The sequence below is a fragment of the Trachinotus anak genome, unplaced genomic scaffold (genome assembly GCF_046630095.1).
Source record: "Trachinotus anak isolate AG129_WGS33_773 ecotype Australia unplaced genomic scaffold, CSIRO_AGI_Tana_v1 ptg000011l, whole genome shotgun sequence".
NCBI lineage: Eukaryota > Metazoa > Chordata > Actinopteri > Carangiformes > Carangidae > Trachinotus > Trachinotus anak.
This window is the reverse complement of record NW_027273862.1, coordinates 19,104,658-19,131,869: the sequence shown is the minus strand read 5'-3', so window position 1 is coordinate 19,131,869 and position 27,212 is coordinate 19,104,658. Positions and strand designations below refer to the sequence as shown.

General features: G+C 41.4%; 1 protein-coding gene across 2 annotated transcripts in view; it reads left to right on the top strand.

Annotated features, from left to right (window-relative positions):
* The window catches only part of ankrd11 (ankyrin repeat domain 11), a 98,709-nt gene extending 75,255 nt beyond the window's left edge, over positions 1-23,454 (top strand). The window contains exons 4-14 of one of the 2 annotated variants that reach the window (XM_071488718.1): positions 2,849-2,981; positions 10,727-10,900; positions 11,937-12,137; positions 12,240-12,382; positions 13,179-13,326; positions 13,435-17,890; positions 18,007-20,680; positions 20,924-21,022; positions 21,652-21,795; positions 21,917-22,009; positions 22,132-23,454. In XM_071488718.1, the coding sequence (XP_071344819.1) occupies positions 2,849-2,981; positions 10,727-10,900; positions 11,937-12,137; positions 12,240-12,382; positions 13,179-13,326; positions 13,435-17,890; positions 18,007-20,680; positions 20,924-21,022; positions 21,652-21,795; positions 21,917-22,009; positions 22,132-22,317 (8,451 nt within the window). In that variant the 3' untranslated portion in view covers positions 22,318-23,454. Of the gene's footprint in view, positions 1-2,848; positions 2,982-10,726; positions 10,901-11,936; positions 12,138-12,239; positions 12,383-13,178; positions 13,327-13,434; positions 17,891-18,003; positions 20,681-20,923; positions 21,023-21,651; positions 21,796-21,916; positions 22,010-22,131 lie in introns of both variants that reach the window. The other variant, XM_071488717.1, reaches the window with a different exon arrangement.
* The last annotated feature ends 3,758 nt before the right edge of the window (positions 23,455-27,212 follow it).

The following is a 27,212-nucleotide window of genomic DNA, read 5'->3' as shown; positions in this document are numbered from 1 at the left end:
GCACACTTACACACTGGACTATTGTATGATGGCTCATTGGACATGAATAAATAGTGTGGATATCCATGAAATTCAGAATTCAGAATAAAAAGGCTGCATTTCTCAGCCACATTAAGAAGCACCTGTAGCCTTGGTGGCCTGTTAAGACATATTCAGTCTTGAAATGTAAGTTATGAGGAAAGCGTTTCCTTAATTTAACACAGGCACAGTCATGTTGTTTGCAGTTGAACAAAGTGTAAGGCGCAGCTTGATGATGTCATGGTGTGTGCCAACTGTTAAGCTACCAGCAGCAGCACCAAGAGGCGAAGAGAGGAGAGGTACAGCTTATGCAGGCATGGATTTACAGCCCTCTGCAAAGGATTGCATCAGACTCTGGCATGGAGGGAGGGAGGGAATGAAGCGCACAGGGGTGGGTGGAAAACGGAGTGAGACGAAAAGAGCAGGCATTGCTAGGAGACCACCAAACAGGGTGTCTTATGAAGATAGATCTGAGAAAAGTCTAGATGCCAAAGCTTTCTTTAAATTTAATTCTGAAAAAAAAAAAACAACCCAGTCTAACTCTAGTGATGAGCTGTTTGGTGATTTGACCATTTTTTTTGCCAGTGCAATTGATGCCAAGTAGAACCACACTGTACATGTAATGTTGTATTTTCTTTTTTTCATAGAAATCACTTCCCAGTTTTTCTACATTTACTGTAGGTTTTGCACATGCCAGATGTATGCATCATGCCGTCACGTGAATTGTAGATTCTTTTGAAAAAGCCTTTGTGGAGATGCAGACGGAGAGAGGGAGAGAGAGAGCGAGATCAGCTAACTGTAGCTGACACTGTTTGTCTCTACTGTACCATGACATCATAGTCTTATGACTGGGGCAGGGCAGGGGGAGGAGTTCAAAGAGTCGACACATAATGGAAAACCTGCCCTGAGGATAGAAAGAGATGAGTAGGGGACAGAAGGTAGGACTGAGAAATTAAGTGAAATAAAGTGAGCCTGTGTACATTACATCTGACCTGCCCCTGCATCTCCATTATGAGACCTTAAAAACCTCTGTACATGAAGCACAATGATTAAACCTTATAGCAAAATACTCACATTGTTTGTACTCTTATGTGTTGGTGACCATTTCTTAAGGATTTCGCAATTTGACAAATACATTAGGGATTCCAAATGACTAAATCCCTTGCTGGTGGAAATTCCCCTTTTACTCAGAGCTTAATCCTGTAATGTTTATTTCATATATAGTTTACCACAGATGTGGTTAACACAGTGTCAACAGTGTCAACTGTATTGCACAAGCACAGTCACTACCAGACGTATTCTGGTATCATCTACTGAATTTAAGAGGGACGGTTTTAGTTTGCACATAAACACTAATGTAAATGTAAAAGGCACAACACTATTTTTTCTAAGCAATAACCTCCTTACTGATAGATTCTTACTTTTACTTTGTCTCCCACCAGTTCTGTGGTCTGGATTTTCAGGTTAATGAAGAATCAGAATGAATCAGATATGTCTAATTTTAGTGGTGGATGGAAAAAATGCAAAGCCACTGTCTGTTTTGGTGATTAAGATCCTTTAAATGCAGACATCTGGATCAGTGGCATTACTGTTGTAAAGTGGAATGATTCCATGCTGCTCCATGCCACTTCAATTTGTGCCATACACGCTTGCCTACATGCATCTACTCTCATTTAGAAATTCAGTTGTTCCGAACAAATCCTAGCAATTTGTATGCAAACTCTAAGTATGAATATGTTTTGTTTAATTTATTCAGTTTTTACCAAGTTTTAGTCCTAGCCCCAGAATCCTTTCTGCTATTTTTTCAAAATAATTTCTTTCAATTCAATTTGTATATGTCATATTAATACATTAATACACTCCACAATTACCATAAAGGTTTACATCAAAATTGCCGAAAGCATTTTAAGTTTGTCTAACAAGAATAGTTTTGCACCTGACCTGATTACATCTTTTTTTTTATAGTATGACTCTTTTGCATTTTTCAGTAATGCTCCTGTTCTGTCATTCATAAAACTTCTGACCTCTACCTGCAAGTTTGTTTTGCTCAACGATTTGCTGGCGCCTTCATGTATCAAGAAAAAATTATGAACCATTTCTATTTAAAGATTCAAATGCTGTCTGTTAAGATTGTTATTTAGACAAGACAAACAATTTGAAGATATCAATTTGAGCTCCGTATATGTATGACAGGCATTTTAGTACATGCAATTCAATAAGTATTTAAAAGATATTGATTCATTTCTAATAAAATAATCGTAAATTGTAACCCTACAAGAAATGATCATACACCATTCTTGGAAATCTCTCTGTTTCTCAGTTCTAACTGGGTAAAGGTGCTCTTCAGGATAAGCAAGTCACTATTACTATCAGATCCCAATACAACAAAGAAACATGTTGAACAGACACGTAAGTATTTACATCTGCTGATAGCCCATACACTTGGGCTTGTGATTGTTTCCAGCAGCTGGAGACCACAAAGCTGAGTCGGCGTCAGCATGGCCTCCTCTCCGTGCGCCTGGCTCTTTGTGCTGTGGCCAGGGAGCCAGGAATGTAGGAGGAAACTCCATTGAAAAGTTTTGCTTTGCAAAGCCCATAATGGCAAGAAGAGTCAGGGCCGAGAACAGCACCGAATACAGGAGGAGGCTGCAGGAGCCACAGCTAGCTCATGTGTCTGTCTCTCAGTTTTAATCAGATCAGTTTTAACTCGTACTTTCTGTTCAGAAAATAAGTAAATATTACAGTGCTATGTCTTTATTCTGATAAAAGCTCGTTTATCTCTCAATCATGTTGCTTATAGTGTTCATGTTCTGATTTGTCTCCTCCACAGGATAAAGTGTTGTCAAACAAGACTCCCAAATTGGATCGCAGTGATGGGGTCAAAGAGATGAAAGAAAAGGCCCCTAAAAGGAAGCTGCCCTTCACTGCTGGAGCTAATGGAGACCAGAAAGATTCTGACTCGGGTAAGGGAATATTGAGTTGCATTTACTCATATGTTTTGACATCTCCACCTCCATGGGACTTAAAAGTGGGAATCAAAAAGGAATGGGAGTTATTACATCACATCCTCTTAAGCTGGCAGGAAGTAGGTAGCCATGCTCTGTAATAGGGGGGTTGGGCTTTGTGAAGTGAAAGGGCTCTCAGCTCTAGCTTCGAGTCAGCTGTGTGTCTTTGGCAGAACCAAGGAGTTTGTTCCTACAATCAGAGACAGAAAGGAGAGGAGGACCACATAAAATCATGATCCAATTAAGTGGGGATTTGTATAACGTACAGGCCTGACCAGGTCTGGCTTTGGTAAGGCTCTGGCTTTGTGTTTTCTTTAATTAGGGAGAGAAGGACTACTGCTCATGCTTGTTTGACTTTGGGCTTTAAGGGTTCAGGATTTAGTTTGTTGATAATGGTCCAACTTGGAGGCTTTGGTAACAGCCTTCATCACCAGCATTGGCTGAGTTGCGACATTGGTTTATGTTCAACGATTAGACTTGAAAAAGGCTTTCTACTCCAGGCAGGAGTGGAAAGCTCAAAGTCTGCATGCTGCAACAGATGACTTGTCATGGTTTGGGGTCAAGTTCGGTAAGATTGGAGATGTATTTTGTAGACATGTGAGCTTGTGTGTAATTACTGTGTAGCTCAAGGGAATTCTAAATAAGTAAAATGTTGGATTGAGAAGCTCTAACTTGCTTCCTCATTACTGCTTTGATTGAATTCCTGTAGTGTTTGTGTTCATGTCATTGTATTTTTCATGTGTACCTTTGATGTTGCAAGATTTAGTGTACTGCTGCTCCAGGAGTAATGTATGTTTGTTGTATATCATTATTATTATTTTACTCTTATTTGCTGGTTTCGTATTATTTACCTGTTGGCTTTCTTAGGGTGCTTCTCGTAGCTTCTACAAGAAAGGGGTCAACCCCACCCCCGTCAGTAAGGGGAGGTGTGAATTCTCATCTCAGGAACAATAGCAGGACAGTCTGTTAGTATGCTAATAGCTTGACCTGTTGTTGGATTGGGCTATATGGTCTTTCAGTCCTCAGCTCTCAACTCACTGAGGTGTCAAGATAAAGTATGTGAACCCTTCGGAATTACCTCGTCTTCTGCCTTGATTGGTCAATCACACAAACAACTTTTTTGTGTCTTTGTTGAATATATCCATTAAACATTCACAGTGCTGGTGGAAAAAGTCAGTGAACCCCTGGATTTAATAAGTGGTCGGACCTCCTCTGGCATCACTAACCTCAAACAAGCACTTCTGATAGCTGCTGATCAGACCTCTCTTTGTTATGTTGCTGAGCATTCTGTGTTTGTCATTTTGGAGTCATCTTAGTGCAGTGCCCACCTCCAGGGTGAGTAGCCGCAGAACTAAATCGTCTCCATTCATTGACAGTTTGTCTGACTCTGGACTGATGAATATCTTAACTCTTTGAGATGGCTTTTTAACCCTTTCCAGCTATATGCAAATCAACAATTCTTGGTCATAAATCCTCTGAGATCTTTTTTGCAAGGCATGGCTCGCATCAGCAGATGTCTTGTGAATAGCAAACACAGAATCTTGTGTTTGTTTTATAAGTCAAAGTTGCTCCAATCAAGTTTCATTGACTGGGCTCCAGGTTCAATAACTCCTGTCTCCAGTTAGCTTTTGATAATGCCATTAGCTGAGGCGTTCGCATACTTTTTCCAGCCTACACTGTGAATGTTTGAATGAGGATCTGACCATATTTAAGGACAAATTTATAGATAAATGGAGGTAATTTCAGAGGGTTCACTTGCCACTGTATTCTGTCTCTTAATAGTTTCTTATGTTTACAAACTGTGGAAGTTTGCAGAAGTTTCCAGAGATCATGCCATTAGACAATTCACACAGTTTTTACAATTAAGTTGCTCGTATCTGTCTGTTACTGTATTTTAAGTTTATTAGGATGTATTCCATCACATAGGGAACTGTCTTTGTGATAGCTAGCCTAATACTTGGTTGGACAACTGTATCTGCTCTGTATCTATGCCTGTTCACGTTGTAGTCAGGACCGACGTGTCTGCATACCTTTCTCAACTGTATATTCAGTGGTTTCTGCATATCTGTCTTTTATAGTCTGACTTTGTTGCTTTGCCTTTCAAGTCCTGACCCTGCTGGGTCAGTGTCTAGCCTCTCTGCAAAATTTTACACCTCTGACATGTCACAGTACCCACCCCCTCTCAACCCTACCACATTACCAGATCTCCATTCCCCTGTGGCCTTATGACCATGTGGTATATTATTATATACCAAAATATATTGTATACCTAAATATTCTGCAGCGATGTCCTTGGCTTCAACTAAGTCAACAAAAAATATTGATGTTTAAAATATCGATTTTTTTTTGTTGCTACTAAAATGCTGCAGAAAAGTGAATGGAAATTTAGACCAAAGAATAATAGATTTTTTTTTTCTTTTTTCTTTTTCTTTTTTTTTTTCCAAAGCAGCTAGGTTTCTGTTTAATATGTTAATAGTTTAGCTTCACGGTTACTTCATTATAACTACCAGCTAAGAAGGGAAACATATCAAATCAAGTAATTCCCTTTGTGAAGGAGCTGGCGTGCATACCACAGGCAGATTCCCGACTGTGTAACTCGTAAATCCAATTCAATCAGTTTCCATCATATTTGGATTTCTTTCTTCCCTTTAGAAAATGTCTCAACTGTGTTCTTTGTCAGTGTTCAAATATAATTTTTGAAATTGTCTAGCCTGATCTTGGACTGACATTATATGTACAGTGCATTCAAAAAGTGTTCAGATCTCTTCAGTTTTTTCACATTTTATGTTGCAGCCTAATGCTAAAATAATATCAATCTTCACTCAATATCCCAAAATGCCAAAGCAAAAACAGAATTTTAGAAGTTTTCGCAAATTTATTAAAAAGGGAAACTGAGTAAGTATTCAGACACTTTCCTATGATAATTTTTCTCCTATTTTCCACCTGTGTGGAACCACTGAAGGTTCCCAGGAGCACAGTGGCCTCCATAATTCTCATATGAAAGAAGTGTGGGACAACCGGGACTCTTCCTAGAGCTGATCAAACTGAGTAATCAGGGAAGGCTCTGATATGCATCGTCAGCTGTTAGACCTTCATATAGACAGGTGTTTGCCTTTACAAATCATGTCCAATCAGCTGAATTCAGAGTTAGTCTCCAATCAAGATGTAGAAACATCTCAAGGAAGAGAAATGGGAGGCACTTGAGGGTGTTTACACTTATATCACTGTGATATTTCAGTTTATCCTCTTTAATAAGTTTGCAAAGAATTCTAAAACTCTGTTTTCACTTTGTTATTATGGCTTATTGAGTGTATATTGATGAGGCTGCAACATAACAATGTAAAAAAGTTGAAGGGGTCTGAACACTTTCTGAATGCATTGTATTTCACAGTATTGCCTATTTCTATAATGGCAGAAGAGCCCTTTGCAGTAATGCTGATGCTGCTTGTATGCATTGCTACCAACTTAGCTTCTAATTAGCATGCCCATGGTAGTTGCCTGCTCAGTGCGTACAAATATCACAAGGGCCTATAAGCAAGGTAGAGGAGGGGCAGGAGTACTGACTGCACGCCTGTGGATAGTACAGTGCAGATCATTCAAGATGAATTTAATCAGAGCCCTCAAAACTTCAATGCTCATCAGTCCCTTCGCAGAATCGCCAAGCCTCCCTTGACCTCCTCCTGAGGAGCGCTAGACAGCAGCATTCCTCCTTCCTGAGGTCATCTTTCTTCCGCTCTTCTCTCCCTTCTTCCTCCTCACCACCACTATCCACAACAGCAGCCAGACTCGAGGGATAGATGGTAGAACAATCCTGTCAGATCACCACTACGCCCACACCAAGAAGGATAATTCTGAAAATGCTGTTTACATATGAAAACAACTAGCGTTTTCGGGTCATTTTTTCAAAGCACTCCTTCCTCACTGAAGCACCAAAACAAACAAAAACGAACTAAATCTTTTCTTCCTGTTCCTCCTCATTTAGTTTGCAAACAAAAAAGGTATTGAAATACAGCCATCATTTATAAGGAGTGAGACAAAAGCAGCCAGATAACTTCATTCTGTCACCTCATGTCGCTTTTCATGATCACTTCTACTGTGTTTAGCTGCTGTCAAACACACAGTTTTGTTGTTGACATATTTTACATTGCTGTTATGAGTGGATTAATCTGTTAGTCAACTGGAAGAAAACTAATTACAAGTGTCAAATTACTTAAATATAAGAATATACTGCCATGGGTTGTGGACTGTTGTTCAGACAAGAAATTTGATGAGGTTATTTTGGGCTCTGAGTAATTCGTTGTTGTAATTTACTGACTAATTGTATAATCGATAATGAAAATAATAATTTGTTGCCATACAATTTAAAAATCTTAAGATTTTTATGTCTGTCAGACAGTGATTTAATTGCAACTAATAAGTTCTAGCTGTTACCCAAAGTGAAAAGAAATTTGAGACAGTAAGTTAATGAGTTATTTTATGCATCAATGTTTAAAAGCATAAATGTAAAAACTGTTACACGATAACAGCAGAATTGTGCGATCAGCTTTATTTCCATTCAAAGTGAGTGATCAGAGAGGAGGTGAATGAAAGCTTCCGCTAAGCACCATACCATGTCTGAGCAAACCTACATTATACTTGACACACTAGGAATACCCACTTACAATGTACATAAGGTCAAAACTTATTTGCCAAACAAATTTAGCCAACTCCACTGTTGTGTCTAACTCTGGTACTCAAACTGAATCACTTTATCCTCTTTTGCAGCCTTCTAGGATTTTAATTGTACTTGCTGCCATGGCATTCCCATTGGGTCAGTTTTGTGGCACAGTAATGATGGTCAGGTTTTGTGAACTTTGAAGAAAGGTGTGAGCTGAGTAGAGTGGGTTGCAAAAGGAGACGGTGGTGTGCACAGATTTTCAGCCCACGCATCTTTTCCCCCGACAGGTTTTAACACACAGATTTGTCTTTCAGTCTCCTAGCCTCACACTGGCTCTGTATAAAACCAGCAGACAGAAGCCGCCTAACTGATGAAAGCAATATGTAACAAATGTGCCAGCTGGACAGAGATGACAGACAGAGCATTGTACACCGTACTGTGTTCATACCATATATTTAGGAGTCTCTCTTGCTCAATACAAGGCATTGACAAAACATCCTGTTGGCCACTTCCTGCCTCTTCTCCCCTAACTTCCTGTTTATGCAATTTTTATGAGTCCCTAAACAGAATGTTTTTTCAGTCTAACATACTACGGTCAAACATACCTGGTCAGACTGGTTGGAGTGGTTCTTCTTGTCGTAGTATCTGTTGGCTGACTGAACCAGACAGTCTCTTTGTTATGCCATTAGCTTGCACTGTAGTATTGTCTGCCTGCCATATCAAAATCTACCTCTATTATCACCTGACATTTACGTTTGATGTGGTCCCCTCCCCTAGCTCAGGTAGGCAGTCTATTCTTTAGGTGACTGTCCCTAGCTAGCCTGCGTTCTTGTTTTTTTTATTCTCCTTGTCTCTTATCTTGTTAGACAAGTTTCAAGCAGTAAAGAGAGTAAGGTTTCAACCCTGTCTGTAAGCTGAGTAATATCATTTTACTGAGACACATAAAGGCCCCAGCAGTGTTCCCTAAATAGACATCCAACGGAAAGACATACTAGAAGAGCAGGCACACAATGTTGTGTAATTGATGTTTATTTGTGTAATTCAGTTATCTACGTGTGACGTGTATTTTTGGTTCATGTGATGATGAACAATCATAGTGGAGTGAACAGAGTTGTGTTTAATGAAGCTGTCTCACATTGTGATCTGTTTCTGTCCTTAACTTCTCATGGTGATTAACCAAACACAAACCTTATGAAAGCAAAATCATATCCCTCATTTTATAAGCATGTGGAACAAATTTTGTATGAAGCTGTGTTCCCACAGCATCCCATCAAATTAAAATCATACTTTTTGCACAGGCGGTAGTTGCTGCATTAAGAATTTGTCATTTTTGCCCCAGTGCTTAAAAGTCAGTTTGAAAGAGTGATCATCCCTGCTCCAAATGTCTGTGAAATTATAAACAAACTGCCCCATCTGCATTTTGTGCAACCTAAAGTCTGATCCATGAGCAGGCTGTTTGCTGCCACTGATGATGAATCTTGTATTAGAGACTTTGGCCTTGTGTGTTGTTTAGTAGCGTGTATCTGCATGGGTGCATCAGGGTAATAACTGCCTTCCTGGTTCCCAGTCTTGTAAACATAGTATGGAAAGGCAAGCGTAGCACTTTCTCTGTTGTGCTGCTCAAAAAACATGTTTGGACCGCTTCTGTGGTTCCTGCTGTTAAAGTCTTAGCAGAAGGAATGTGTCTAAATGGCAAATGCTTTGGAGAACGTGAGAGTGTATCAAAGAGGGGTGGGAGCACATTAGCTGTAAGTGTTCACAGATGTTAGTGAAAGTTCATCAGCTCTGTACTTGTGACTGGAAAAATATTTTCCTGGAAAGCCTTAAGCCACCGGAAGTGTGAGCCGCCATGCTTCCTCCTTGTCTTATTTACTTGTGTTTTTGTGGCCTTGAGCAATGAGGCCAGATTTGGAATGAGAAAAGTGCCACAAAAATCACACTGAGGCACATCCTGGTTTCTCTGTACATGCACATTTGAATTAGCTGTTTCTCTCTTTGTTATAGAGTCTGTATTGTTGATGGCGTTTTCTCGCTGTGGGCAGTGGGAACTGTTCCCCCTCAGTGATGAAGTGTTACAGTCATGTGTAGCTTTACCTTCCATAAGGGTCATCAAATGGTATGTTGCCACTGAAAATAATTGCTGGGTGTGTCTTTGTGGAGCAGCTGCTTTTGTCCAGTAGTCTCCAGTAAGCCTGGCAGGCACGCAGGCAGGCATGTGGTGACCTTGGCAAGGCCACGTTGAATTGAAATGTACACCGACTATTTCGTAATAACTCTGCTTCTGCCAAGTCACACCCTCTTTCCTCTCTTCTCGATTCAGGGTGATTGGCTTGGAGACAGACAGACATATAAACACACTGCCTGTTGGCCCCTCCCTTCCTCAGGGGCAGCTGGGTAATAATACGAAAGTCACCCCCCTGCCACTACCAAATCCCTCACAAACTGGGCTACATATTTAGTATGTAGTATGTGAGCAAGGATGTTTTCTTTTTTTTTTTTTTTTTTTTTGGAGGCTTATTTAGATGGTAGGCATGGAAAGTAGTGTGTTTTTGCAGTGGAAATTCTAAACGAGAGGGCTGAGTGTGGGTAACGATGACAGCACTGTTTGTTAAATCATTGTAAATTGAATACTTTTTGTTTTATCGTCCTTTGTTCTGACAAAGTCAGCAGTTTAAGGACACCAAATAAACATTTAAAATTAGTCTGACTGTTGTGACATATTTAATATGCTTTTCAAAATTGTCATAACGGTGAATGATTGTCAGGTACAGGAAATATAGGTGTTCTTATTTTAGATAACAAGTGGTTATATGTTTTTATAGTCACAACAAGAGAGAGATGGATAATCAGTTTATCCAATGAATAATTATGCTATAATATTGAATGTCTTTTATTGGTATAACACTAATAACACACCTATTACTCTCGCCTTCCTTAAGGTTCGATAAATTAGATTTGTTTGTGTGTACATGTATTAACGTGTATTTGTATCTGTCCAGTGCAATAAAATTAACTTTGCTTCTCTCCTATCACTTACTCATTACAGAGAAACCAGGTCCAGAGCGGAAGCGCATTAAAAAGGAGCCCACCAACACCCGGAAGGCGGGCTTGCCGTTTGGAATGGGGATGCCAGGGATCCGGGCCGGGTACCCCCTCTCTGAGCGGCAGCAGGTGGCCTTGCTCATGCAAATGACAGCTGAGGAGTCCGTCAACAGTCCAGGTGCGTGCTTATCATGGAGACCACGTCTTCTGTGGATGGGTTGCAGACAAGGAAAGAGGGATGGGAGGGAGCCTTGTATGTAGACAGTGTTTGTGTGTGTGTTTAAAGAGAGAGCAGCAGGGGGGTGAGGCATGAAACTGATTGTTTTTGTTTATTTTCTCAGTTGTCTTTGACAGGACCAGTTGCTAAATTTGAATCTAGTTATATAAGCTAATCTACATAAATTTTGATGTAAACCTATGCTGTCAGTGAAAGTGGTTGTTTTGTCGTAGCAGCGGTAATAGTCACATCTACAGCAGTGGAATTATTTTTCTAAGATACAGCATGAGACCATCAAGGAAATGAAACTTCCCCCGTTGGTATTGCATTAGTCTGGAACTAATGGTGCAATCTCAGCATCTGAGTCAAATCACAGTACACATCCAGATGCAAAAGGCCTGCAAGTATTTATTTTTGTTCATTAGTTATATATTTTCTATGCTGATACATAATGATTAATTAAATTTACAACCTCCTTAAGTCCTCTCAAATGGTTCATTTATTTTTGGTAGGCAGTCATTTGGCCATAAATGTATTAGATACCTAAAATAGTATTATTGTTCTACTGTACTTTTTCTCTTACTGTTGACATTTGAGATAGAATTAGGTTGGTGAGGACCAATGCATAGCCACTTTTATTTATATGTTAATTCCTTTGTTGCATGCCTGAAGGCATGGACATAGATTAAGTGAGTGCGTTTCAAATATCATTTGGGACAATAGCTATGCAAACTCAATAATGTAAATGTGATTAAGGCTTTGGTTTAATCTTGTAAATGTGATGAAATGAGCTCAAGTGAAGTAGGTCCAACCACTTTGCTGCTGACTGTTAGAGTAAGACTGCCCCCTTCTGGCTATAAGCAGATCCAATACATTGGTCTTCAGAGCAGAAGTAATAACAAATAACAAAGTATACACAATAAAAGCACATTCTTAAGAAATATGCCATACAAAACTGTTGTAGTGTTGAAGAGAAGTGTCCATCTCCCACCTACAGACACAACACCAAAGCATCAGTCACAGTCCAGTCTGGGTCAGAAGGGAACGCCAAACTCTGCATCTAAAACCAAAGACAAAGTGAATAAACGGAATGAGAGAGGAGAGACTCGGCTGCACAGAGCAGCAATCCGTGGAGAGGTACGGCGCATCAAGGAGCTCATCAGCGAGGGAGCTGATGTGAATGTAAAAGACTTTGCAGGTGAGAAGCTCTTGTATAGACTGTTCTTTACTTTGAACATGAAGCACTATACATTCATACATACAGTGTGTACACTTCTCTCACAATTATTCTTATGTTTAGGCTGGACTGCATTGCATGAAGCGTGCAATAGGGGGTACTATGATGTGGCCAAGCAGCTGCTGGCAGCCGGAGCAGAGGTCAACACCAAGGGTCTAGATGATGACACCCCTCTACACGATGCATCCAACAATGGACATTTCAAGGTTAAAAAAAAAAAAACAAAAAAAAAAACATGCATAGTCTGTAAAGGCAGGTTATGTCTGAATGCACTTGATATCATTACCAAAGTAGTGAGCAAAAAATACATTTTTAAATTCAGAAGGTGAAGCTTATTCCAGGCTCATGCATATGATCAAATAATAACCATGAAGATAGTGGTGCAAAAAAGTGGCAATCTCAAGGGTTTCAGTCCTGGCAGATTTGGTGACACCTGTAGTAACTAGTGGTAACAGCAAATGCAGTTTAATACTACAAGTCACAGAATAATGGGGCCAGCAAAAAAGAAGTCAGGCAGTAATTGGCCTGTTTCCATCATTCTCTGAGCAACCGTGATTTGATTTGCACATGGCATGAGTCTGCAAACAGCAGGGCAGAAAGGAGTTGGTTACCTGGCTGAGAAGCTGGAGCTGTGCAGCTAACTGTGCCTGCTACTTGTCCTTCCAATAATAAAAGTCAGCTCTGAGCTGCAGCAGTAGGAAATGTTCGGTCTGCATTTGCAGCAACTTAGTACTGTATTTTTTCTGGGAATGTGGCCCTAGACACCCACTTTGTAATACTGTAAATATATAGATTTATATACAATTTTATCAGCGGGCCATAAGCTCTATCACCATTTTCTTACCTTTTTAAGCGATAGTGACCTAACAGACATTTACTTGAATGAAAAACTTTGCCACTTTAACTTTGTGACCCTTGATCGCTACATTCTGAACCACAAGACTAGGTCATATAACCTCTTAAAATTAAATTTATATTAACAAAATGTGCTATTCGTTTCAGGTGGTTAAGCTGCTTTTACGGTATGGAGGGGACCCACGTCAAAGCAACAGGAGAGGTGAAACACCACTCAAGGTTGCCAACTCTCCAACTATGCTGAATCTGTTGCTGGGGAAAGGCACTTACACTTCAAGTGAAGAGAGTTCATCGGGTATGTGATATTAACTCTTTGAGTTACCTAATTGCACGACTGTTACAACTTATGTAAGTTATTCATGTAGATGGGGTATTGATTTTTTTTGTCTCTTTACTTTCACAGAATCTTCAGAGGAGGAGGATGCCCCCTCATTTGCCCCGTCCAGCTCTGTCGATGGCAATAACACAGACTCAGAGTTTGAGAAGGGCCTCAAGTTGAAAGGGAAAACCATTGACCCTCCTAAATCTGCTGTCACACCCGTCAAAGATGAATACGAATTTGATGAGGATGATGAGGAGGAACGTGTCCCTCCTGTGGATGATAAGCACCTCTTGAAAAAAGACTTCCGTAAGGACTCGATCACCAAGGCCAACAGCTTCATCTCCATACCCAAGATGGAGGTCAAAACCTATTCCAAAAGCAACTCGCTCACACCAAAGAAAACTGTCAGGCGGATTATCTCTGACAGTAACAGTTCAGACGAGGATGATAGGACGTTGTGTTTCACGCCAGCGCCTACGCCACGGCAACAAGCCCAGCAAACAAATACCAAGGCTAGAGACTCTGGCAGCATGAGCTCTAAACAACAGAAAGAAAAGAATAAAGTCAAAAAGAAGCGGAAGAAGGAGAGTAAAAATAATGTCAGTAAAGAAGTCCGGTTTGGTAAAGTCAATGACAAATTCTGTACATCTGATTCCGATTGTGGAGATATGGAGAGTGAGGATGACAAGGGCTCAAATAGTATAAAGGACTCTTCTGCACAGAGCCTGAAAGAATCTCCTGGCTTTAATGCATCCTCCTCCTCTTCACATGGAAACTTGAACTCTCAGAAACAAGCACCGTCATTAGCAGAACAGCATCCAAAGCAGTGGAGGACCGATGGATGGAAGACTGTGTCATCTCCAACATGGGACTCAGACGTCAGTTCCTTGTCAGATTCTGTCAGAACAAGATTGTCCAGTGAGTCTGACTACTCCTCTGCTGATTCCAGTGTAGAGTCAATAAAACAAGTTAAGAGGAAAGCACAGGAGAACAAAAAGAAGAATAATGCGCACAGTAACACAGTCGACAAGAAAAATTCTGAGCTCTATAAAAACCCCAATGCAGACAGTTCGGTCTCCAAAACTGATGTAGATGGCAAAGTCCTAAAAAAGCATAAAGTGAAGCACAAGCACAAAAATAAGGAAAAGGACAAAGCTCCTAGTCTAGTGCTTAATCAAGACATGAATGAGAAATTTGTCAAGAGCTATTCTTTTGATTTTGATGATTCAAGGCAAAAGTCCCTAATTGTTGAGTCTGAATCACCAGCTGAGAGCAAAGTCAAGTTATCCAAACACGAAAAAGACCATTCAAAAAAGGAGGACAGGCTTTCAAAAAGCAAGTCAGAGGATAAAGATTGGTCATCTGGTAAAGACCTGCATAGAACAGCAAAGGAAGAGAAAAATAAGAAAACAAAAGACTCCACAAAGGATAAGACAAATAAGGAGGAGAGGGAGAAGCCTGTAAAATCTGACAAGGATAGAAATGTCAAAGAGAAGGAGAAACCCAAGGAGGATAAACAAAAAGCTCACAAAGAGGATAAAAAGAAAAAGTCCAAGGAGAAGTCCTCCTCAAAGGCAGACAGGAAAAGTGAGCAGAAAGAGGAAAAGCATCTAAAAGTGGATAAGGAGAAGAACACCAAGGAGGAGAAAGAGAAATGTAAAAAAGACAAAGCACAGAAGGAAGAGTCTGAGTATGAAGGCTATGACGTTAACAACCGTTTCCTCAACATAGAGGACACAAAGCTCAGTGCCTCAGATGACCATCATGACAGATGGGGCTCCGAGATGTCCTCTGACTCCTCCCTCTATGGAGACGACAGTTGGGATGCTCCTGTCAAAGAGTACAAGGAATACAAAGCCAACAACGCTGTTAAACTAATTGTTGAGACTGTTAAGGAAGAGACGAGGAGAAAAGAAAACAAAGTCAAGGACAAGAAATCGGATCACAATGAGAAAAGGTCCGAGAAAGAAGCTTCTTCTAGGAAGAAAGATAAAGACTCCTCTGAAAAGACAAATGAAAAGAAAAAAGATTGGTCAGAAAAACAAAAATTAAACTCGAGTCACTCAGTTGAGAAAGAAAAGAAGCGGAAGGAGTCCACAGAAACAGTCAAAGACAAGAAAGACAAAGATTCTCTAGACAACAGTCGAGACCGCAAAGACTCATATGAGTCCATGAAGGAGAGAAAGGACGTAAAAACCAAACAGGAATCTTTACGAGATGAATATGGCAATGATACTTTATTCAAAGACATTGATGCCGGTAAATCGTGTGACATCAGAGAAAGAAACCACTCTGGAAAGGAGAAGGAAAAGAAGGGTGAGGGAACGGAAAAGCGAGAAAAAACAAAAGCGGACAAGCACAAAGAGAAAACAAAAGACAGAGGAGCTGATCAGGAGAAGGAGAAGAGTGAGAAAAGCTCCACAGACAAACCTGTCAAAGAAAAGGATGCAGACCGGGGCACTAAAGACAAGAAGGAGGGAGCCAAAGACAAACATAAAGAGTCTCATGGCAAAGACAAAGATCGAAAGGTGTCTTCAGAACAGACAAAGGACAAGAAAGAAAAGGTCTTTCAAGACAAACATGCCGATAGGGAGAAAGATTTCATGGAGCTAAAGAAAGAGGAAAGAAAAACTGAGAAAATCCGTGAAAAAACTTGGTACAAGATAGCAGACATATTCACAGATGAAAGTGATGATGATGAGGACAGCTACAATGGTGGTGTACTCGTGTCTGACTCCATCAGAAAAGACTCAACACCTGATCAAGATGAGCTGGATCACTTCCCTTCAGAAAAAATGAGAAAATCTTCTGCAGAGGCTAAACATAACACAGAAAAGGCAAAAGACAAAGAACACAAAGAAAAGAAGAAAGAAAAGGCTGCATTTGACACAGGTAAAGAGAGGAAGGGGTCCCTAGAGAAACATAACAAAGACAAGAAAGATTCTGTAGATGCTAAACATAAGGAACGAAAAGACAGAATGTCAGTGGACTCAAACCAAGAGAAGAAAAATAAGCAGAAGCTGCTGGACAAAAGGGACACCAGTGAGGAAAAGACAAAAAGCAAATATAAAGACAAGCTGGATCATTCTAAGGAAAGGAAACCCTCAAAAGGCAGTGGTGAGAATGAAAAGTCTCTCTTGGAAAAATTGGAGGAGGAAGCTATGAATGACTATAAGGATGACTCCAATGATAAGAATAGTGAAATCTCTTCAGATAGTTTCACTGACAGAGGTCATGAGCCAGTCCTCACTAGTTACTATGACTCCATCAGTCTTACTGATGTGTCTGAGGACAGGAGAGACTCCCTGTCCATATCTACACCCCAGGACAAGTTCAGAGAGAAAGAAAGGCATCGACATTCATCTTCATCTTCGTCCAAGAAAAGCCATGACAAAGAGAAAGAAAAGGTCAAGAAAGACAAAGGAGACAAGCGTGACAAGACAGAGGAGATCAGAGAGTCCTACAGCCGCAGAGAGAGCCTTCCTTTTGAGAAAGAGCCCATGCCTTTAGAGGCAGACCCTTACACATTCCCATATGGAGGTAAGGGAGACGGTGAAGACGACTTTGAGAAAACATTGGAATTTGAAAAAGAGATGTCCAAAAAGGACAAAGACAAAGCAAGCGGTGTCATCAGTGACAGGATGAAGGACAAAAAGAAAAAGGAGAAACATAAGGAAAAAATCAAGGAGGAGAAGAATAAGTACATTGATGGCTTTGGGTCATTTAAACACTCCAAAGAAGATGTAAAGTCAGGGTTGAAAGACAGCCCACAGGTCACCGTCCTGAAAGACAGGTCAAAAGAGGACAGTCCTAAATTTGATATGAAAAAAGACAGAAATCGGGATGCATTGGACAAAGACAACAGAATGGACCACAGTAAATCTAAGGCTAAGGATGAAAATGAAAAGCTCACTCAGTCAAAAGACACGGTGCGGAAGGATAATCGTCCACGTGAAAAACTGCTGGTGGATGGTGATTATCAAATGACAAGTTTTGGTCAGATGTTGAGTCTTAAAGACCAGGAGATCGAAGAGCGCCACAAGAGACACAAAGAACGGATGAAGCAGATGGAGAAGCTAAGACCCAAGTCAGGGGACCCTAAACTGAAGGACAAAACCAAGTCCACAGAGGAAGTACGGAAAAACCGTAGTGAGTTATCATCAAAGAAATCCAACAGCCTGGAGTCTGGTCTTAAAGAGAAGAAGCTGAAAGATGTGGGTCTCCCAGCCCAAATGATGTCCCCAGGCAGGAAGTTCCAGCCTTCAGACAGTCAAAACTCAAAAGACTGGCTGGGTGGCCACCAAATGAAGGAGCATCTCCCCGCCTCTCCCAGGCCAGATCAAAACAGGCCAACTGGTGTCCCCACACCAACATCTGTAATCTCTGGCCCAAGTTATGAGGAAGTTATGCAGACTCCACGCACCCCATCTTGTAGCGCAGAAGATTACCCTGACATTATTCTGGATGCTTTGGACTGTCAGAACTCATCAGCTATGACTATGTCGATGAATGCCTGCTCCCCATCCTTCTTTGAAAGGTATTTAAACGTACAAATTTACTGCAGGGTTACTGTTTTGATTTAAATGTTTACTTTAAATTTACTCTACTGAATGTGGCATATTTTCTAATGTTTCTCTGTTGTCCACCCAGCAGGTACTCTAACTCCCAGAGTTTCCAGGAGGGCACCTGCCCTACCCCTGCAAAGAACCTCCAGCTGCCACTTGTCAGCCGGTCTGCATCATCAGATGTCCGCAGGCCTCTGGAGGATGAGTTCAAGGCTGAGGCAGACAAGTTCCTTCGACAGCAGAGTGATCCAGAGGCTGACTTTGATCCATCAGCTTCCTCCCAAAACCTAGAGGACAAATCAGCAACAGTGGATAGGCTGGAGTCCATGTCATCTCCCTATTTCTCCCCAATGGGCATGCTGTCCCCTCGGCGAGAGCCAGCCCATCTGTCTCCAGATGTGGCAGCACCAGCTCTTGCTAGCACTGAGGGTAATGAACACCTTCCTGAAAGTGTATACAGTTTTTTGCCCAAACCCTCTACGCCAGTTCACAGGCCAGACCCCCAGGAGCCCTGCTTTGATATTGCTGCACCACCAACCCCAGCTCCTGCTGCTTTACCACCCCTGGACATCGATGACATCTCTGAGCCTCACCACAGTGAGCCTAACCTGGTCCTCTCAGATCTTCCTTCTGTCACAGAAGAACAGGAGCAGGAAGAGGAGGATGAAGAAGAAGAGGATGATGAGGAAGAAGGTGATATGGATGAGAGAGCTGATGTAGACCACTGTGCAGTGGAGGAGCCAGAGCAAACAAGGGAACCATGTTCCTTCTCCCCACAAGTTGAGGACCCTCTGAGGAAGAGCTGGCCCGCAGAGTCTCCGGACCAAGAGGAACCAGAAGTCCACCAGCTCTCCCCCGAGCACTCTGCACCCAACCAAGGAGAGAACTGTTTTGATCACAGTATGGCCTGGAACCCTGATATGGACCTCAAATCACCCCACAGGACATATGGGGAGATAGAAGCTGCCGTCTCCAAAATAACCAGCCCTTACTCCCATTCCGACAGTGACATGCAGCACTTGTCTGGACACCCCTCTGTTACTCCTCCTTATGCTACCTGGAATAGGTGGCACAAAGAGGACACAGAAGACTTTGACGAGCAGAAAGAGGCTGTGGCTGACATCCCCTCTCCAGAGAGGCATGACACAGCTATGGATGGGGAACCCAACTATTTAAATAACTCGTCATCCTCTAATAGGCTAGAGTCTTTCTTCCAGGACTGCAACAAACCTAGCATAGAGGATAGTCACCAGATGGACACAGAGGCAACATGTGTAGAACCAGACAGCAGACAGAGCACACACAGCTTCAGTGCCACTACTGAGGGCCACATGGCTCCAGCTGTGGGCCCTGAGCCTGTGGTTCCCTGGGCAGACCCATTCTCGGCTGATGCAGATGAACTGGATGACCTGGGACCATTCTCCTTGCCTGAACTACCACTACCAGACAAGTCAGAAGAAGCTGAGCCTCGAGACCCTGAACTTGTTGACCACAACAAAACTGTGTCAACTCACATCAGACATACTATTACAGACAGGGATGACCAAGACATAATGGAGGTGGACCTACCAAGCCTGGCAAAGACGTCATGCCCTCCTGGAGACCTAGGTTTGGGGGAACCTACCGCACAAGATGTAGTTGTACCATCACCGCATGCCAACTTCCAGCAAGAGCTGGACCCCGAGCCTCAGAGTGTGCCTGTCAACAGCTCTCTGTCTCTTACTCACCAACTGGAAAGAAAAGGCTGTTATGTAGGACCTGATGAATCGGACTCCAATATGTTGTATTCATCTGTGAAATCAGATGCCAGTCAGCAACATCACATACAGATTCACTCCCTCACTGAGTCGTTGCAGTTACCCCTGGATTCAGCATCTGCTGTCAAGTCAGATGTGAGACAGGAGGAGATGTCTGAGCCTGTAGCAGAATCTGTGTCATGCAGTCCTCCTCCTCAGCCCCCAGTGGCAGTCACCCTCTCCAGTACAGTGGAACTACCAGACACTCAGGAGACCGCATCCAAGCTAACACCGGCAACCCTGACCACTGTGTCCACCACTGTAGATATCCCCAAGAAGGTGGATGAAATCCCTCAAAGGATGACCCGCAATCGCGCCAAGAACAATCCCTCTGCTGTTGCTGTCCCTCCTACCTCCAGCGTAATAACCTCGTCTGCCACTGCCACCCCTGTAACAACCAGTCCAGCCGTGAGCATCACCCCGATTCCTACTAGAACCCCAACACCCACCTCAGCCTCCTCCTTCTCAGCTCTGAGGAAAGACAAAGAATCTGTGCTTAGTGTCTCCTCTACTGCATCTAATTCAACCCCAGCAGTGTCTGTACCTACTTCTGTCACAACTTCTGCATCAGTGGTTCTCAGTAAGACTGCAAAAGGTCGCCCTCTCCCAGTGGACGAGGAGGAGTCTCAGACCCAGCACCCACGGAAGAGGAAATTTCCACGTTCTGGTGGGCAGCAGGTCCAAGTCCAGCTGGTAAACACGGCAATGCAGCAGACCAGGGAAATGATTCAGCAGACTCTGGCTGTAGTAGTAAATGCCATCAAGCTGGACGATATCGAGCCCTACCACAGTGACCGTTCAAACCCTTACTTTGAGTACCTGCAGATCAGGAAGAAGATTGAGGAAAAGAGGAAGATTCTGTGCTACATCACCCCACAGGCTCCACAGTGTTACGCTGAATATGTGACCTACACTGGCTCCTATCTGCTGGATGGCAAGCCCCTCAGCAAGCTTCACATCCCTGTGGTAAGTTACTATGTCTTTACCTTGTTCTGCCATGATACAGTCAAAGTGGTGAGTAGGTTTAAACAGTTTGGAATAAATGTCTGATTCCAGTAATGTTTAAAATTTTTGTCAGCTGTAAAGTAATATACATTAGATGGAGATATACATTAGTGCATGGCAACAGGTTTTTTTTTCTTTCTAGACATAAATACTGTGTCTTACTATATATATCTTTACGAAACATATGTTGTATTTTCTCATCAGATTGCCCCACCTCCATCGCTGTCAGAGCCTCTGAAGGAGCTCTTCAGACAACAGGAGGCAGTAAGAGGAAAGCTCAGGTTGCAGCACAGCATAGAACGGGTAAGCAATATACTCTAAGGACAAGCGCATGTTTTTTCACACATTGCATTTTGTGGGATTATTCTTTATCTTCATTCATTTATTGCTTACTCACTGGGGCAGCTGTGGCTCAGAAGGTAGAGTGGGTCATCCACTAATTAGAAGATCAGTGGTATCCTCCAGGCCACATGTCGAAGTGTCCTTGGGCAAGATAATGAACCCCACATTGCCCCTAATGGCTGTTCCATCAGTGTATGGGTGTGATGTATCAATGTGTGAGTGAATGGGTGAATGTAAAGCACTTTGAGTGGTTAATAAGACAATGAAAGCTCTATACTATATAGGTGCAGTCCATTTACTGTCCCTACTTTGTTTTTGTTTTTTTAAAGCGATGAAAGCCTGTTTTTAATAGAAATGCTACTGAAATCTACGTACACCCTCATCTGGTTGAGCCAGAGAGATCAACCAACACAAATCTATTTCATCTCTCTCTCCAATTAAGTGACAACCATTTCTGCAAAATATAGGTAGCAGCTGTGTTGATCCAGACCCATTTCTTTTAACTTCCCCAACCAGCCCATTGGTCGACCTGATGTTCAGCTTTATATCTAATATCAATTTTCCTCCTTGCTTTTGTTTACTGTTCACAGGAGAAGCTGATTGTTTCATGTGAACAGGAGGTTTTAAGGGTCCATTGCAGAGCAGCCAGGACAATAGCCAATCAGGCTGTGCCATTCAGCGCCTGCACCATGCTGTTGGACTCAGAAGTATACAATATGCCATCAGAAAGCCAGGTAGGAAATATGACATGTTTTAAAATATACACTTAAAGTCAAATATAGCAGATTTTATCAGAGGCAGCCAATTATCACTTGATTCATCATGTAATCAACACTATAACTCTTGTGTTCTCAGGGTGATGAGAACAAATCTGTGAGAGATCGCTTCAATGCCCGTCAGTTCATTTCCTGGATCCAGGATGTGGATGATAAATATGACCGCATGAAGGTAAGTGTTGGCACTCTGCAGTGAGGTAACATGTGCTGTGATGTCTCCAGTTAAAGGCATTGACAGCATAATCTGTATGTACCATTGTTAACCATGTTAATGCTTTGTTTCTCCTCCCCCAGACGTGTTTGTTGATGCGGCAACAGCATGAGGCAGCAGCACTCAACGCAGTGCAAAGGATGGAGTGGCAGTTGAAGGTCCAAGAGCTGGACCCAGCAGGCCACAAGTCCCTCTGCGTCAACGAAGTGCCGTCCTTCTACGTGCCAATGGTCGATGTCAATGACGACTTTGTCCTGTTGCCTGCATGACACACCTGTGCTCACAGATAGAGAGCAAACTTTGAATCACTTCTTCTCAAAGAGACTTCGTTGAACAGAACGAATGGAAAGGGCTAGCAAGTTTGACAGAGGACTTTAGATAAGAAAAAATTATATTCTATAGAAAAAGTAAAGATGAAAAACTTGCTCTCAATTCCCTTCCATGAAGAAGGAAACATGTTTTTACTGGGGAAAAAGAAAATACACAACTTGCACTTTCATCCTCCAAGTTTTTACGCTTTTGTTTGATCAGAGTTTGAGAAGCAGATACAGTTTTTGCTTTGAGGCTCTGACATCGGGGCACAACACCTCAGTGCTCAGTTACGGTGAGACCGGGGACAGAGATATATTTTCTGCGTTCATTTTTGGTCCCTGCTTCAATAGACCCACCACCACCACCACTGGGAGGAGGTATCAGAAAAGAGCTCTCCCAGCAGTGTGGTGCCTGTCCTGAGGGAGGACTAAGGAGAAGACTCCTCTGTTGACCCAGGGCTCCTGGTGGGCCAGGAGAACTACACCGAGTCCAGCGCTGACCCAGAGGAAGTCAGAGTTGTGGTGCATCATGTGGATCTTCAGTGTGTATCTACAGCAAGACAGCTGGCATGGACAGACCAGGAAGGCTAGAACCAGCCACTGATGGTTTTGGGGCTATAAGATAGTACACCCAGAGGACGCCCCCTCGCTTCTCTGCACCAGGCCTGGCTATACAGTAGTGCAGCAGAGCCTGCAGCAGGTCGGAATACAGCAGAGGGTTAGCGATGTGTGTGCACGTCAGGGCCCAGTGTCTGAGAGGAAGAGACTGACCCTGCAGCCTCTCAGCCTGGCTAAACAGAAGAGGACAGGCGTGGATTGCTGAGGACAGACCGGAGTGTTCCTCAGCCACCTTGCTTGCTCCGACACAAACACATCAGACCGCCATGGACTGCAAAAACACCACAGGACAACCAGAAGAAACAAACATAACGAATGTTGAGATTCAAAGAGACTATTGAGAAATTGTGGTTTGGCAGGAGAAGAGAGATATTGTTTTTGTCTATTTCTTTACTTGGGCATTTCATTGTTTCTGAGGAAGTGACTTGAAACACTACAGAGCCAATATTAGTTTAATGGAAAAAAAACAAAAGAAAACTGAAAAAAAGTTGTATTCCGTAAATTATGTACAGTTTTTATATTCGTTAACCAATGTATTCTTGCTGCCTTCTAGATAATTTATTTTGCCACACATTACTGCACAGTTGTAAATAACCTATGTACTGTAATATCACTCAGTTAAGTGTAAAGAAAAAACATAAAAGAAATAAAAATTATCTTTTTATGTACAGTTCACTTTTGGGCAGCACTTTCCCCCCTTCATATCCATGGGCCAAAATGTGTACACAATTCTGTCAGTATTTGAAAGACTCCAGCGCACAGTTGTATGATCCCATCTCTAGATTCAGTCCAGGGTTAGGTAAGGCATCTCACCTGGACGTGGATCACCACAACACGCAAATAGCTGACAGAGAACACTTCTGGATTAAACCGGCCTCCCACGGGCCAACCATATAGTCCCTCAGATGTAGCAGAATAATTGTTGAGGATTTATTTAAAGAATAGACAGATGATTATTATTCATTGCTTTACTACACAATTATATCTGAAAAATTTCGAACCAAGAAAATGCCTTTTTCAGTGAAAAAAAAAAAAATGTACTCATTGTTGGGCAAAGTCACATACATATATATATCGGTGGGATGAAAGTTAGTGAGATGTCATTCACAAGCGATACCATCACGTTAAGGTAGTATGGTTTCAAATTCATTTTCCTTGTTCTTAATTTACAAAAATTGGATCTAAATCATTTCTAATCATCACAAAACATCATTGACCAATAAGACACGGGTCTTTCAGCATTTCATCACCTGTTCTGTTCTCCCAGCTTGTCTGAAGAGTTGTAACAGCATCTGAAAGGTTTCATTCCATACTGACTTTTAACATTTTTCTGTCAGTCTGTCAGCCCCTTGTCCACAATTGGAGAGCAGCTTATTTTCTTGGTGCTGTTCCAACTTTACTCACTGGATGGCACCGTGGCTCAGTGTGTCAGAAAACTCAACAACCTTATTTGGCTTTGCATGAGACCTGTGGCCTTTCACTTGAATGAGTGTTTTTAAATATATTTAAATTTTATTACAACCCACAGGGAGTTTAATTCCCTTAGTTTGGTGGTCAGTGAAATCATAATAGGCTAAAAAAAAAAACATTAGCTCCACTCAAATTTGGTATCTAAGTTTTTATCACTGTTTAATCTACAAGGGGTTTGGCTTGTGTTGTCAGGGATTTTAAATGTTAGGTTACTTCCTCATATTACTCTGTTGTGTGGTGACATTTGCCATAATCGTGTTCTTGTGTCAGGCCCAAGCGGACAGTTTCGAGACTTAAATCTTCTCAGAATGAACCAAAAAGTGAACAGACATTAACAGAAACAGTGGAGGGGAAAGAAATAGCTTAATGCTGAATAGACCGATTTTTTTTAATTTTATTTTTGTCCTTAGTTCAACATCCCATTGAAATGTTGATTTGTGATGACTTGTATTGATTCTCCATTTCTAGTGGGTCTTGATTTGAAAAGCTTTCCCGACCTACCACATAGGCTGCCTGTCTGTGTGTGAGAGCTGCTCATGTATCCTGATGGCAATATTATCTGAAACTTTTAAGTTATTTACACACTGTCAGTCAGCATAGCTGTGTATGGTATGTCTAGTCAAGTGCAATGGTTGTTGCTATTACACTGTGCAGACAAGGTGGCTAGATGTATAGTCCTGGATATTTTTGAGAGATACACACATCCTGGTTGTTATACATATATATACATATTTGGATACAAATTGCCAGACATTTGGTTTTGAAACCCCTGTTTGTCTTTATTTTGTTTTTATTTTGTTGTTTGTTTCTTCTAGTTTTTGGGAAGAGGGTAGTGGGTGTCTTTTGTTCACAGAATCCTTGCGTGTTTTTTTTTTTTTTTTTTTTTTTTTAGCTCAGTGTGTAGTTTTGAATGTTGTTTATCTTAGGGGTTTTTGTTCCTAATTAAAGCATAAACACCAGTGGCATGTCAATCACGTTGCTTATCGAGCAGAATGTATACCGTTATACTATGCCCTGACCGACAACACCCTCTCACTATTGTTTACAAGACATCAAGTGTGTTTCCGTTTCATGTGTCACCTGTTTTGTTTTGTTTTTTTTTCTTTTAAACAGTTTAAGCCCTACCTTTTTGTTTTTACTTCTGTAATCAGTAATCATTTATTTGAAACACAAAGGCTTGAAATGGTGATGGTTGACACAACTGACAGGTGATTTCTCCCCTGGTCTGCGGTACACCGCTGCATAGAGCAATAGACTAAACACATCCATCCACGTTGATTCTCCAGTGTGAATATTCAACTAACAAAAGAGTGATTTCTGGATAAATTGAACAGCGACACAAACACACATCAGTCCTCAGATGCACAGTAGAGCACTTGGCCGTGGTGATACAAATGCTAGCCTGACACCACCTCAGTCAGCAACATATTACCTCTACTCTCCTCACATTCATGTTTATTTTAGGTTTGTTATTTGTTGTTTTTTCTTACTGGACATAAATATACATTATTGCTATTTTTTCATTATATAGAATCACGATTTCAAGCCTTTTTTTTTCTAGTTTTATTTTTCTTTTTTTTGTTTTGTTTTGTTTTTTTGTTTTTTTTTTTATTAAAACCCAGACTGTAGCTGTTTCTTTGTTCCTTTTTTTTTAGAATGGAAAATGACTAATAAAAAGCATGGAGAACTACTCTTTAAATGGTGAGAAATAACCTATTTATTATCTTTTTGTTTTTTCTGACACCTGTGGTATGTTTTGAGTTGAAGTTGGTCTCCGCTGTGTAAATTTTCCTCCTTGTAATGCGTGAAAGAGACATACTGTACATAGCTCTGTAAATAAAACCTCCCAGGACGTTTTGCACCCTCCTCTTTGTACTAGTCTGAAAAATTGCGTAGAATGTGGGGTTCTAACAGCAACGAGCTGCGTGCGCTCGCTGCCGGTGATTATGATGTAACAATGTAACATTTTTTTATTTGTACAATGTAGTTTATTTGTGTACATATTGATGGAGCAGCTAAGGGGGAGGGAGGGTGGGGGCAGGTATATGAGGGGGGTTGTTGATGCTATCGTCAGTGCTGTAACAGAAATCCAGTACTTTCACCTCTAGCTGTTGTTGATTTCCTGCAAAAAAAATAAAGAAAAAAAGACATAAAAAAATAAAAACGAGAGAACCTGAAAATGAGGATGGATGGCAAAAAAAAGACTAAAACTGAAAAGTAAAAATTCTAAATTGTTATTTTCTACAGTTGCATGTACAGAGAGCGCGAGAACTGCTGTTGTTCCTCAGAGATTATGTTCGTTAATAAAATTTTGAAATATTACCAGCTGCCCTCTGCTTCTTGGTTTTGTGTTTACGTTGTTTATGTTGTGATGTAAACGCTGTATTGTTTGCAACTGCATCATAAAGTTGCCACTAATTATTTCTGATACACCCTAAATATATCCACTCAAAAGAAAAGTCTATGCATTTGATAAAGTACCTTTTATAAAGAATAGGTATTCATTTAAATATTAACATTGATCTCAATACAGTGTCCAACCAAATTAATATTGTGGTCTTGTTTGACCCAACAGGATGAGATAACTATGTTTGGTGTCAGGAATGTCAAGTGCAAGCAAAAAAATTTCACATTCTGAATGTTACAAATGCCTTCTCTGACACGGCTTGAGTGCCCGTTGTAACCCTATAGCCTGGAGGAGTGTAGTCGCTCAGCCTGAGTGTCTCAGGTTTTTGTTACCTGTCATGGAATCATGGACAAACATT